At 27.9% G+C, this 14,324-nt stretch overlaps 1 protein-coding gene across 1 annotated transcript; it reads left to right on the plus strand.

The window, feature by feature from the left end:
* The first annotated feature begins 6,385 nt into the window (after positions 1–6,385).
* On the plus strand, positions 6,386–8,254 carry LOC137816529 (putative isoaspartyl peptidase/L-asparaginase 2). The gene is made up of 4 exons (XM_068619705.2): positions 6,386–6,778; positions 6,951–7,184; positions 7,400–7,486; positions 7,628–8,254. Exons 1-4 carry the CDS (start codon positions 6,617–6,619, stop codon positions 8,123–8,125), a joined length of 981 nt encoding a protein of 326 aa, XP_068475806.1. The 5' UTR covers positions 6,386–6,616; the 3' UTR covers positions 8,126–8,254.
* Positions 8,255–14,324: the final 6,070 nt, after the last annotated feature.

Raw genomic sequence — 14,324 nt, forward strand, 5'->3', positions numbered from 1 at the left:
GAGAGATTTGGAGACATAGGAATAAGTACATATTTAAAGGAGAAGTGATTGATCATCTATAGATTTTTTCCTCTAAACTAAAAGGTTTGGTCTTGGTTAACCTCCAGTTGTGATTATACTTGTTTTTCTTATTCTGATTGGTGTCTTGATCCGAGAACTTGCTTGTTTATTATCAAGAACAATTGTTAGTTTGAGTAGGTGCTATTGTGGTGTTTCTTATAGTAGCTTTTTAGTGAGTTTTGATGTATTCCTTTTATTTAGAATTGTATAAGGGTTCAATTATCTCTAAAGTGATTCTTATTTATTTATTTATTGTTTCTTACTAATAAAAAAATCAGAATACAAGACTTTTACTTCTACAACCTATGAATTCTAATGGCTTACCTACCTCATGCAAGACATTCAAATTCATCACATTGACAAATCTGCAATAAATTTTTCCACAAACACACCAAATACATAAAGATCCATTGCCACATTTGTTGGAGAAAGGTTCATCAAGGTATTATGAAGCTTCTATTCTACCTATAAACACGGGTCTTCAACAAGCTCACATCCTAGTTAACCAAAACTCTTCCTTCTACCTTTCAGAATATATGTTCAATTAATTCTGCAGAAAGATAATCTTTATTTTTCTCTCTTAGCTAGCGTTAGCTGTGCCTAAGTACAATTTTTGTTTTGTATGTTTTTCTTTTTCCTTTGTAAACACGCGTGTTAAACACAACTTGCGTTTGTTTCAATCTTTTTCTTCTTTTCACCGTGGTCTCATTTTTGTTTCTTTTCTCCTTCACAATAAACATTCAATTCTTTGCCTGGTACAATTCTGCAAGTGCAGTGAACACATTTACCAAGTTTGGAACATAATGTAGTATCTTAAGTCACTGCATGACACAGCTTTGAAAATTAACACACACAGTTGAATTTTTAGCAACATTTTCTTGAGCTCAATCAACTGCATATACATTCAAAGTGGTGAAAGGCAATTTAATCAACAGAAAACACTTCATATAAATGAATATGAATTTTTTTCAACTCCGAAAATAAAGTAAAATTGTTGGTCTAATATTTAACTAATAATGCATTTAATTGCTGGTAATGATAAATGATGGGACTGGTCCAGCAGAAATACACGAAAAACCAAAAGAAGTTGTATAATGAGACATTAATAATTGTTGTTACTGACGTGTCATGGTCCTCACTTATTGGCTATTCGACTTACCCAAAAGCTAGGGAAGTGAGTCTCTTCAAGTACGAATACCACTATCACTGTTTCTTTCCTATAATTTTATTATTATTATTATTTGTTCACGTGCTTTTCTTAATAACCATGAAACATACTCATAGTGGGAAACCCCTGCTCTTAGTAATAGTGAGAAATTTCATAAATTTTACAAGAGAGTAAATTATAATTTCAGGATAGTTAAGTCCAAAGTTTATACGAGATTTTAGATTAAATCCTTAATAATCACGCTAAAAAATGATTAAATAAAAATTAATTTTAAAAGAAAACTAATTAATATATTAATTAAACTATATATTATTTTAGAAACAACAAAAATATTAGTAACTAAAGTTGATTTTGTTATTATAAATAGATTCTAAAATAATATTTAATTAGTTACCAATTTTATTAATAATTAATTAAACACTAATTTAAAAATTATTTATCAATATTTTAAATATTAATAATTTTTAAAATTTTTAAAATCATATCTAATTTAATTAATATAACATTAATTGTTTTTTATTTTTAAAAATATTTTCTATTTAATAACTTTATTCCATCCTCGATTTCTTCCCTTTAATTATGATATCACTGTTTATCTAGTTAACTAGGGTTGTATATTTGTTCAGCATGCGTGACTCCTAAATATTCGTACGTGTCCTTCTTCATAATTGGGACATTAATTTAGGTTGTCTATAGTAGTTTCTTGAACTTTGGAGACATATTATAAATTATTTTTTTCATGATAGGTTTAAACATGTCAAACACAGATAAATCAGTGTTTAGTTTAAGAGATAAAGAAATTGATCCTCTCGTGAGTCTGTTAACACAAATACTGTTGAAGTTATCCGATAACTATAATAAAAAAGTAATAAATTAATTAGTTAATTAAATTATTTTTAATAAATAAATACTTACAGACAATATAACATAAAAATAGTATTTTAATACATTAAAACTAATTTATATATAAATTAATTAATGTATGAATGTTTTCTCATTTAAAATTTTATAAAATTATAGTTTTAATTTATAAAAAAATTACTTTCAAGTCATACAATAAAAATATTAAATAAAAAGTGTATTTATCACCATAATATTAAAAGAATGTTAAAGTGTTTGGATTTTATGTATTTTTTAATGAGATTTTATTCTCATCAATGTTTTAAATGATGAATGACTATATATGTAATAATAAATAGTATTTATGTGACTAATCCAAATGTTAACGGTCCACTTAGGTGATACCACTTGATTAACATATAAATATTTAATATTCATTCTCTAGGAAGTACATGATATATTATCCCATACTTTTAATTTTTTTTTTTAAGAATTTATCATATTTTTGTATTTCTACTTACTTACTTACTTAGACATCATAGAGTCTTTTATAAATAAATTTATCTCTTTTATGGGAGATCAACCGAAAATTCGTGATGGAACACACCTGAACTCATTTTTTTTTAGGACCAAGAAGTATAATTCACTGTCATTTTTAATAGAATTTTTTGTTTTATGGTGTTTAAAAGTGGTAGAAAAACTAGCATTTGCATATATTTTATTCCCCCATAGATGTTCGTTCAAAAGTTTATTCAAACAAAACTTGATTTGATTTTGTTCATTATTTTTATAGAATACTAATTAATAAAAAAATAATGTGTGATTAGTCATTTTGTTGATTCTTTAGCAAACAGTTTGCAAAAAATAGCCAACCTAGTGACCTTTTTATTTGGTCTGGTCATAACTAGTTAGGTTAGGTAGCCGTTGGGTCCATGGATGCATATTTCTTAATTCAAAAGCATTGGAGCTTCATTTGTCATCAATTGCAACCAATACCAATTCTCATTTTTGTTTCATCATTAGAATTTAGAATAATTAATGAATTGCTAACTAAAGTTTTTTAAAAGATTTTAATTGTCACCAACCCACCTGTGCAGTCACAATAACCCCTCTCTCTCTCTCTCTCTTTGGAAAGTGTTCAATATACACTTATAGGGTTTCATATTCTCCATAATCATCAAATAAGTGGTGGAATTAAACTTCAAAACTGCACCAACTAAGGTTAGATTAATCATAAACAAATGAAAATTGGCCTAACATATCATAAACGTGGTATACTAATTAAAATATAATAATGTTGTTATCACAGATATTTATGTAATGTTTAATTCTTATTGTATACGAAAACCTCTTATATCATTAGAATAATAGTTTTATGAGTACAATTAGTCTCCAAGGAGTAACCCTAATAAAAAACCAAAATATATATATATATATATATAAAGATTAAAGTATATTAATTAATGGTTAAATATCTTTTCCGTTTCTCTATTATAAAATAAAATAATTTTTTATTATTGATGCAAATTAAAGTACTTATAATATAAAAATAATTAAAATAAGTTTTTTATATATAAAATTTGTTCAATTTAAAGTTTCATTTAATCAACTCATATAGTTATAATCAACATATGCAATCAAAATAATAACAAATTTTTTTATTTTATTTTTTTTGAAAAATTAACAATTATTTCATGTAAAAAAAATTCATTTTAATATTTTTAAAGTATAACTAAAATTTGGATAAAAGACTATAATATATAACACCAAAAATATATTTAACTTAATGATTGATTATGAAAGTAAAATTGAAAATTTTGCAAATTTTGTGGGGCCAGCCCCTTGGGTTATGGAGTGACCACAAGTGGGGCACTTGACCATTTTAATTTGGTCATTATTCAGATTCTATTTCTCCTCTCTTTCCTTCGTATGGTCCACTTTGTCGCTGTTTTTCCTTCGACCATGGAAGCAGAATTAACAATAGTCTTCTGTCTGTAACACAGATTCATGAATCTGGAAATTTGTTCAAACTTATATTAATAATATTAATATGGTCAGCAAAACAATTGCTTTCATTTTCATGACTGTAAAGTGGTAAACTTTAATCAAATTTGCCTAAAACTATATTATTCAGTTTATGGAGAAGATACTATATCATAAGAAAACTTTATTAAGATAAAAACAGACTTAATATATATATATATATAAGAAATAATTTATCTATAAATATATGTAGAATATTTACCCTGGCCCTTTTATGATAATGAAATTAGAAATATTTGACATGGTCGTTTTTCATAAAAATCAATCTAACATGTATTATTTTATTAATTTCTTTTCACAAAATTATTTTTAATTTGGAATATTTTATAAATTCAATAAATAATAGATGAAATTCATCGATGTCTTTGATTTTGTATACAAAGAATTACAATTTTTTTTAATAAAAATGCGACTATTCATTATTTTAGAATAAGTACATGTTTTAAATTCTAGCGTAAAAAATTTAAGCCATCTTTATATCTACACACACATTTTTTATAATGTTTATTTTTAATATCAAACCGTTATTAATATATGCATTGTTACTGATTTTATATTGTAGATATTTGTTTATTCAATGTGGAATTCATAGTAATCTAACCCATATAGAAATTTAAACTTATCATATATTGTTTATCCGTTTTTTTTTTCTCTAATAATAACTACAAACATTTATAATAAAAAATTTGACGAGTTACAATTTTAGGAATAGAAAGTTTTGATACAGCATATTTAGTAATTAGTACTATTTAGTATACAGTTGTTATAACGTATTCTAACTTAAATACAATTTCAGTTATGAGTTATAATTAATAAATATTGTATAGTTGAGATTTACCAATATTCTTTGCTTAAAATATTATACGTCCTAATCCTTCATTTTCTAAAGGAGGGTAAAATAAATAAATAAAATGAGAAAATGTTTAAATTGAAGTTTTGTCTGTTGCAAGTAGCGACCCTGATTTTAAGAAAATAAAAAAGATTTAATTATTAAACAAATGTAATCGAAATTAGAATAAGGTAAGCTCAATTAAAGACATTAAAATTGATAATCTCGAGAGATTAAACAAATGTTATTAATTCAGAGCATCGCAAAAAACGAGATCGCATCATTAAAAAAATTAAAATCGTTCGTGTCTCTGTTCACTAAATGCTTGATTTCTTCATAAGTGAATCTTTCAGAAACAGACAGAAAAAAATAATAATTGAATCAATGAATCTATGGATTAATTATTTAATTACTTTTTTCCCCATTTGTTACGGAGAATCACAAGAATTGAAACACACCTCTTTCTGCCAAACTTCAGCATGGTTGGAAAAGTAGGCGTGCACAGCGGGGGCAAAATGGTCATTGCATGTTATGTAATTTTAGTAAAATCGCGTTTTTAAGTGAAATACTTTTTGAAATGTTAGTTTCTCTATAATTTAAACACTCAATAATATGCAATTACTATCACCCATATTTTCATCTGAAGAGATTATATTGTTATTTTTGCTAATTTAAATGAAACTGAATCAACTTATCTAAGATCCTTTTATAAGAAAATAATTAATAGGGATTCACTGATTTGAGGGATTTTTTTTAATTGTTTTTAAAGTACTTTGCTTTTGAGGGATTCACTAATGGTTAAATCATTTGTTAATATTTTTATAAAATTATACATACATATATATATATATAAATTTAATTAGTTTTAATTAATTAATCATAAAAACAACAAAACTATAAAAGTATTTATTAAAATTATAAATGATATATTTTGATATAACAAAAGCTTCACGCATTTGTTTCTTCCGTTCCAATAACCAAAATTTGTCGTCTAACACATTTCTCATTATCTCGAATTTTAATTATTATTTTTAGGATTGTTTAAAGCTATCCATTTAAAGGGCCTTTCGATGAAGAATAATTAATATATCGTGAAAAAACAAAGGGATCATCAACTGAAGTTTACATATTTACATGTGGATTTTTAAATTTAACATCGATAGTTTACATTTAGAAAAAAAAATCAGTCAATTCCAGTTTGCAATGGATTAGAGAAAATTGAGTTATTTTTCATCTCCTAAATGTAAATTTTTCTAAAGGAGCAGTATCAAAATAAAAATATACCGTAAATAGTAGATTTGGTTATGTATTTAGATAGAGGTGATAATGTAAAAAATAGCACATTGCAATAATATAGGTAGAATGAAAAAAAAAAGAATTCCAAAAAAAACTGTTCCAAAATTAGATGGAAATCCTATATAAGAAAATCACGGAACGGAGACCCAAAAGCTTAATATAACACCACTTGGAATCTGTGTACCCAACCTAAAGATCCGGCGGCGAGGTCCAAAACCAAACCCTTCTTAAGGAATCCCAAATTCAATTCCAACACATAAAATTTGAAGTCCGAGGTTGCCTATAAAACCGCTTTCCAACGCTTAGGTTTCCGCAGTCTCATAACTCCACAAAGAAAAACTCAGGGTAGAGCAGAGACACAGAGAGAGAGAGAGAGAAAAATGGGAGGTTGGGCAATTGCTGTGCATGGTGGCGCTGGTGTGGACCCTAATCTCCCACTCGAGCGCCAAGAAGAAGCGAAACAACTTCTCACTCGCTGTCTCAATCTTGGAATCTCTGCTCTGAATTCCAATGTTCCCGCCATTGACGTTGTCGAACTTGTGGTACACATCAACCTCTTACACACATTATGTTTTATCTCCAAAACGCAAATTCAACGTGCATGGCTTATTTCTTTCGCTTTCTTATTCTTAAATTCCGCAAATAACGATACTCTGAATGTTCCGAGGGAAACAGAATTCCTAGATTTGAGAAGAATGTGTTTGTATATGACAGGTGAGGGAGTTGGAAACGGATCCGCTGTTCAATTCGGGCCGTGGATCTGCCCTGACGGAAAAAGGAACGGTGGAGATGGAGGCTAGCATCATGGACGGCCCAAAGCGGCGTTGCGGCGCCGTTTCGGGTCTCACCACCGTTAAGAATCCCATTTCGCTGGCTCGTTTAGTTATGGACAAATCCCCACATTCATACATCGCCTTCTCCGGCGCCGAAGATTTTGCCAGGCAACAGGTTCGTCTTTTCTTCGAAACTAAACCAAAGCAAACTTCGATTTTGCCTTTCTTCTCATATTAATAATAATAATAATATCAAAATTTGACGTTCAAAAGTGAGTTTTTTTTTTTTGGTTTTATTTTGAACCTACCATTTTTCAAGTGATGCATGTTGTTGCGTTTTTTACTCTTTGTAATCTGAATCGGTGAGAATCTATGAATATTTTTTGGTAGGGTGTGGAGGTTGTGGACAACGAGTACTTTGTCACACCTGACAATGTGGGCATGCTGAAGCTGGCAAAGGAAGCCAACACAATTCTGGTACGTAATTAGTTACTCCCAGTAATAATTAATCTCGGATCTTTTGTTTAATTTACGTTTATAAATGACGCGCTGAGTTTGCGCCACGTGTGTGATGAGTGATGAGATTGATAATGATGATGATTATGATGATGATTTCAGTTTGATTACCGAATCCCGAGCTCGGCTTACGAGACATGCGGATCCGGTGTGGAGAGTCCACTGCAGATGAATGGACTCCCGATAAGCGTGTACGCGCCGGAGACCGTTGGATGCGTGGTGGTGGACCGGGAGGGGCGGTGCGCGGCGGCGACGTCAACCGGGGGACTGATGAACAAAATGACCGGTCGAATCGGTGACTCGCCGCTGATCGGCGCTGGGACCTACGCGTGCGATGTGTGTGGGGTTTCGTGCACGGGCGAGGGCGAGGCCATCATACGTGGCACGCTGGCGCGTGAGGTGGCAGCGGTGATGGAATACAAAGGGTTGAAGCTTCATCAGGCCGTTGATTTTGTGATCAAGCACCGTCTTGATGAAGGAAAAGCTGGCCTCATCGCAGTTTCCAACACCGGGGAAGTGGCTTGTGGGTTCAATTGCAATGGCATGTTTAGGGCTTGTGCCACCGAAGACGGTTTCATGGAGGTTGCAATTTGGGATTAAGCTCATGAACTTTGAATTGGTGTGTGGTGCATGATTTAGTTCAGTATCATTAGTCTTCTTTCTAGTAATTAGAAATAAGAGTAGTAACTTGTTTGTCTTTTATGGAAATAAAAAAAAAAAATTGTTGTAGCTTTTGTCTTCATAGCTACTAACTATGACTTTATATTTTATTTTTACAACAACTTTATTATGTACATACAATACCTACGTGTGTTAGTATTGAGAGGCTTTGGCTTTGCATAGAAATTCCATTTATGACATGGGAAAGTACCCTCACCAGAAGCACCCTCCATGAATGAAGGCTTCAAAATGGTTGCTACTTCTCACCACTCTTCTTATTTTGTCAACATTATACTAAGAAACAAGAGTGGACCCTCTTGTCTTTCAACTCTTTCCTTTCTTCGATCTTGCTATGTGATCTTGGTCACTGCACACTGCAACACCAAAGTCCCTTTGCAGAAAAATGGAAACACAAAATGATGCATTTCACAACTAAGAAAGAAAGACACGATCTGACAAGGAAAACACTATATAGAAAATGTTAATTTGAGAATTGAAAGAAAGATAACTGTTCTATAATGTATTATTTACATAAGAAGACTTATTGTATATATGATGAATGATTGTTTACATAAGAAGACTTATTGTATATAATAAAATATTATGTAACATATTTTTTCAGTGCTACTACTTCAAATTCAATATAGATGATATAATTCTCTATCTCTTACTTCTTATTTAATGAATTAATTTAATCAAGCAAAGAAAGTGGGATGGAAAATGTATTTTCACTTTTGCAGCACTGTGTGTATAAATAGGGTGACAAGAAAATAAAAAAAGTGGTGGGTATGGTTGAACGTGTGACAAGGTTGTGTGTACAAAAAAAGCACATGGCACATAGTACTGATATGTTTTTCTGAAGAAAAATGATAATGATAGAGCACGGTCATTAAAATTGACCACATTCGTAGTGGTTTGAGAAACAAGGGAAGAGAAGAAACAATGAACAAATAAAGTATCAAGTTTCATTCACCTTATAAAATTCATTCACTAAATAAATGACCAAAACTAAAGGGGTCAAAAATTTAATTAGTGGTAAAAGAAAGTTTCATAACTAAAACGAATAATAACAGACTTATCTCTTCTACTTTTGAGATGTATAAATAACAAATTGATCACTTTCAAATTGAGACGAATTTTGAAAATGTATAAATAACAACTGATACCTATTTATATAAAATATTTTTTTTCTCTTGAAAGCATAATGATTGGAATCTCAAATAAATAATAGCATAATACTGTCTTCTTCTATTCCTATATAATATTTTTTTTATGAAAATGAAGAAAGGTAGATTTAGTTTATTTTTTTATATTTTTAATGTAATTTTTCTATTATCATTATTAGAAGAAAAAAAGTTATATCATCTTAAAATTAAAAATAAAAGTAAATGATAAAGAAAGATGGAGTAACCATAAAGTATATATCCATTTCTCTATATTAAATTGGAACCCACTCTAAAGTAGTTAATCTATCCATATTTGTGTTATTTTTAACTGTTTCCCTTCTTTTTACTATAAAAAAATGTTTCCCTTGTTTTATAATCCAAATTGGAAAATAAATAAGTTATAACATTTCTCAGAATTAGAGAAAAAATGAAATTTTATTGGAGTTCGAAACTATTTTGACACATTCTTTGCACCTTAGTTTTTTAAAACTTTCTACATAGCTGTTTGCATTCATGTATTCAATCACCATAAAGTTGTATGAGATTGGTGATAGATGAAATAAGTGTAAACTCATAAATGAATTATTAAAATAGGATTATTTTATTAAAATAAGATTATTTATCATCCCTTAACATAATTGGTAACTTACGATTTCCAATCATTATAAAGTTATTCATAAAGATAACAGATAAAAAAAATATAAATAATAATTACTGAGTTCATACAAACTGATCATATATTATTATTATTATTATTTCACTATACAAGTTAATAATTTTTCCTTTATTTCGTTCTAGCCATGATTTGATTTGTACACTAATATTTCTGTTATTTTTTTCTTATTGTTACAATAGATATGTTATATACATAGGAAATAATCTTATCATTATATATATATATTATTTTTTTAGTTGTAGAATATTATTTCTCATATAATATTTTAAATTTTCAGTTGTAATTATTTTATCAATTGTAATTGTTCCTTTTGTTACAATTATTCTATCATTTATCATTTGAAAAGTGCTCTCCCAATATCGATTATTTTTATATTTTATCTTTTTGAGTGCTATATAAATAAAGTATTAAATAATTTAAATAAGTGTGTAACAATTATTTAATTAATAAAATATTTTTTTTCTTTTCTCTTATTTTTTGTTTTTTTTCTTTAAATAAGATATATAAAACTAATAAGAAATTAGCTTCTTTTTTAAAAAAATTAACTGTCTTCCCTTAAAAAAAATCATATTAAATTTTTTATTGGACTTTATTCACTTTGTATCTTATTGAGACTAGCTAATGATGAATAATTGAGTATTAAACTTAAATTTGCCGGTATAACGTTGAATAACAAAATTGAGTATCAATATTTTATCATCTTATTTATCTATATATAGTCAATTAAGTGAACCTTATGAAACTTAAACATCAACTTTATGTACTTAATGGCACTAATATACAACACGAATGCTGTTACATAATTCACAAATAGCCTATACGTTTGAATTTAAACCACAAATGGTATTACCAATCAAGCTAAGAGATTTGATATAATTGATTGCTAATTTTTTTGACAATTAATACTACTTTCAAAGTTTTTTTTTTGTTTTTTTTTTATCGGCAATACTTTCAAAGTTTCTTGACATTTTGATTTGAAAAACTTTTGTAACGTAATTTGTAATCACATTATTTAGAGTAAGTATCTCTGTATAATAGGATTGAACTATTTCTAAGATTTTTTATTTTTTATTACTGATAAAAAAAATTAAAGTAGGATATTTTTCATGTCCAATAACTACACTTACATAATACAATATGATTTAGTTATAATGATGAAAATAAATAAAAATCGTGCCTCCATTTTATGCAATTAAAAAGAAGAAGCTGTGTATTATTTAAATAACATTGACGACGGCTTCAAAGTGATTGAACGACGGAAAGTTTTGTGTCGTATTCTCCAAATGAAATCTAGGGCAGCATCTTTTTTTTTTTTAAAGAAAACTTTTAATTAAATTATATTGATTGTGTCTTTTTGTTAAAAATAAGCTTTTAATTAAATTATACTACTTGATTTGGAAAGGCTTCTTAAAAGTAAATTTTATAGTCCCATCAATGGATATTAAAATCGCTATTCGAGCATATATTTGAATCTTTAATTTGATTCTGTTTGTCTTCACATAGAAGCACTTTTTCATGTTGTGTGATTTAACTAAAAAGCCTTTAAATTAATTGTGAGTTTGAAACTATATGGAAAAATAATGAAAAAATAATATATAAGGAGAAAAAACGTATAATTTTATTATATAAAAATTATTAGCTAAGGTAGTATCATAATGTCTTTCTCAATAATGAACTTTTTGTATTTCTACTTTTGATGATCATTTCATCTTAACAAGCTAATATCCAACCATTATTGGAATAAAATTATTTATAAGCTTGAAACATTATTTGATTGGTAATACTTACATATAAAAGAGAAAATAAGTGATTAAGGATTTTGAAGTTTTCTTTTACTTATAGATTGGAATGACTAAGTATATGTTGGTTTTTAAAAAAGTTAAGTTCAGTGTAATTATTATTTTTTATATATAATTACAAACGAGAAAACAAGAATCTAATGCATAAAAGCTAACAAATTTGCAAACTTTTGTGGAAATATGATTCTGATTAAGGAATGGTGTGTTTGGAAAAAAATTACTTTAAAAGTTAACTAAGACTTCAATTACAGTATTAAGAGTGTCATTTATTCTTACGGTATTAACAAGGTTATGCATGAACAAAAAATGTGGATTACTGGCAAATTGTTTGCAAGTTTGGTTGAAGATTTTATATTAATTAAAAATAATTAAATTTAAAGTTTACTTCTTAAATATTTGATTGTTTCGTATTATTAAAAATTTGAAATCACATTTATTTTGATTTTGTGATGGTAATAATTCTCTTATCATTAAATTGTGGCTGAGATATTGTCTCGTATTATTCAAAAACTTAAAATCACAATCATTTTGATTTTGTGGTGGTAGTAATTCTCTTATCACTAATTGGTGGCTGAGATATGATGATGAATATGCATAGATTGAAAACTGTTTGTGAGCATCGTCCCCACCAAATGCTACCTTTTCTTTCTTGAAACTACTTTATTTTTTCATGTCAAAATCACCACCATTGACATTATTCTTGGAGGTTTCTCTACATTCTCTATTCATTTACACATTCACGTTACTTCAAACATAGTAAAAAATCAAACATGTTCACCTTATTGCCATATATATCATACCATAGAAAACCAGACAAAGTTTTCATGTTGGTGAGTGAGTAACTTGTTATTCATTGATTTGTGTATTTTAAAATTATTCTGTCATTAATATTCTTCTATCTTCTAATTGGTATTTTTAGTTTGGATTTTATAAATAAGAACCAACAGAGAGTAATTATTTTTTTATTTAAACTATCGCATTTGTTCTATTAAAATATTACGACACTGTCTACATAATTCCAGCTATAGACTTAAGATGAATTAAACTATGATATGAAATTTAAAATGCGACCACAGAATTTTTAAAAAAATAAAAAATTATTCCTATTTTATATTGTCTAGGTGTTGCTGACGGGGCTCCAGAACACTCTGTTTTTGACACTTATGTGACGAAGAAGAGAGTTTTTAAATCATTCGAACAAGTTGCTAATGTCGAAATCATATAAATACTGTCTCAAAATAACAGTCACTGTACGGTCCAGCCCAAAGTGGGCTACTATGTCTTCCCTTGTCACATTCATAAATTACCTACATTTTCAATGATGTCAATTCTTTTGAGGTTGTTTTTTTATTTATTTCTAGACCTAGACACAATAGGAGGTTTTAACTTTATAATTGTTATAGAGGTTATAAGAGTACCATTGGTTGGTTCAATCTTCTATAAAAAAAATTATATGACATATCTAATAGGTTGGCTATGAAACTTACTAATCACTAATGAAGGAACCCAATGAAACTACTCACAATTTTTGGCAAAAATAACACAAGAATATATACTTTTTATACTTTCAACGGAGTGAGAAAAATACAAACTTTAAAAATTAGTATTATATCTGAAAGATAATAGAACAACTAACTATGATATATAAAATGCATTTCTTAATATGAACAAGACATTAAATTTTGAATGTTTTACTTTCACGCTTTTAACTAATTAACAATATTCCTTACTTACTTATCTCAATTATCTTTTGAATATTTCAATCTACTCTTAAAAACCTATAAATATACATTGAAGGGAAGTACTCACTCAATTTTATCACTCAATACTCAATGCTTATTATATTCTTTAATTTATATAGCTCTTATTGACTTGAGTGTTGAATAATCTTTTGCAGATTTTCCTTTAGCATTCATCAACAACTCGATAATCAATTCTCAGAGATTCAAACTAGGTTTCCAAGAGTATCACTCCTTCACTACAAGAAAATCGCTAGTTACATACAGTTTTTTACATACGGATCTGAATCTGTATGTAAAATGGACATTACATACGGATTCTGATCCGTATATAACTCCAACATTACATACGGATTTTTACATACGGATTATGATCTGTATATAACTTCAATATTACATACGGATTTTTTACATACAGATATAGATCCCTATGTAATGTTAGTATTAGATACGGATTTTTACATACGGATAATAATCCGTATATAAGAGAAAAATTTTAAAAAAGAAAAATTACATACGGAATTTTTTTAAAAAAGAAACTTATATAGAATCCGTATGTAACAATTTTTTAAAAAAAAAACTTACATACGGATATAATCCATATGTAACTATTTTTAATTTTTTTTAAAAAATTTACATACGGATATCCGTATGTAAGTTTCTTTTTTTTAAAAAAATTACATACGGATATTATCCGTATATACGTTATTTAAAATTTAATTGAAAATAGAAATTCTTACATAAGGAATTAATCCGTAT

Source organism: Phaseolus vulgaris, chromosome 1, assembly GCF_051622355.1.
Source record: "Phaseolus vulgaris cultivar YP4 chromosome 1, ASM5162235v1, whole genome shotgun sequence".
Taxonomy (NCBI): domain Eukaryota; kingdom Viridiplantae; phylum Streptophyta; class Magnoliopsida; order Fabales; family Fabaceae; genus Phaseolus; species Phaseolus vulgaris.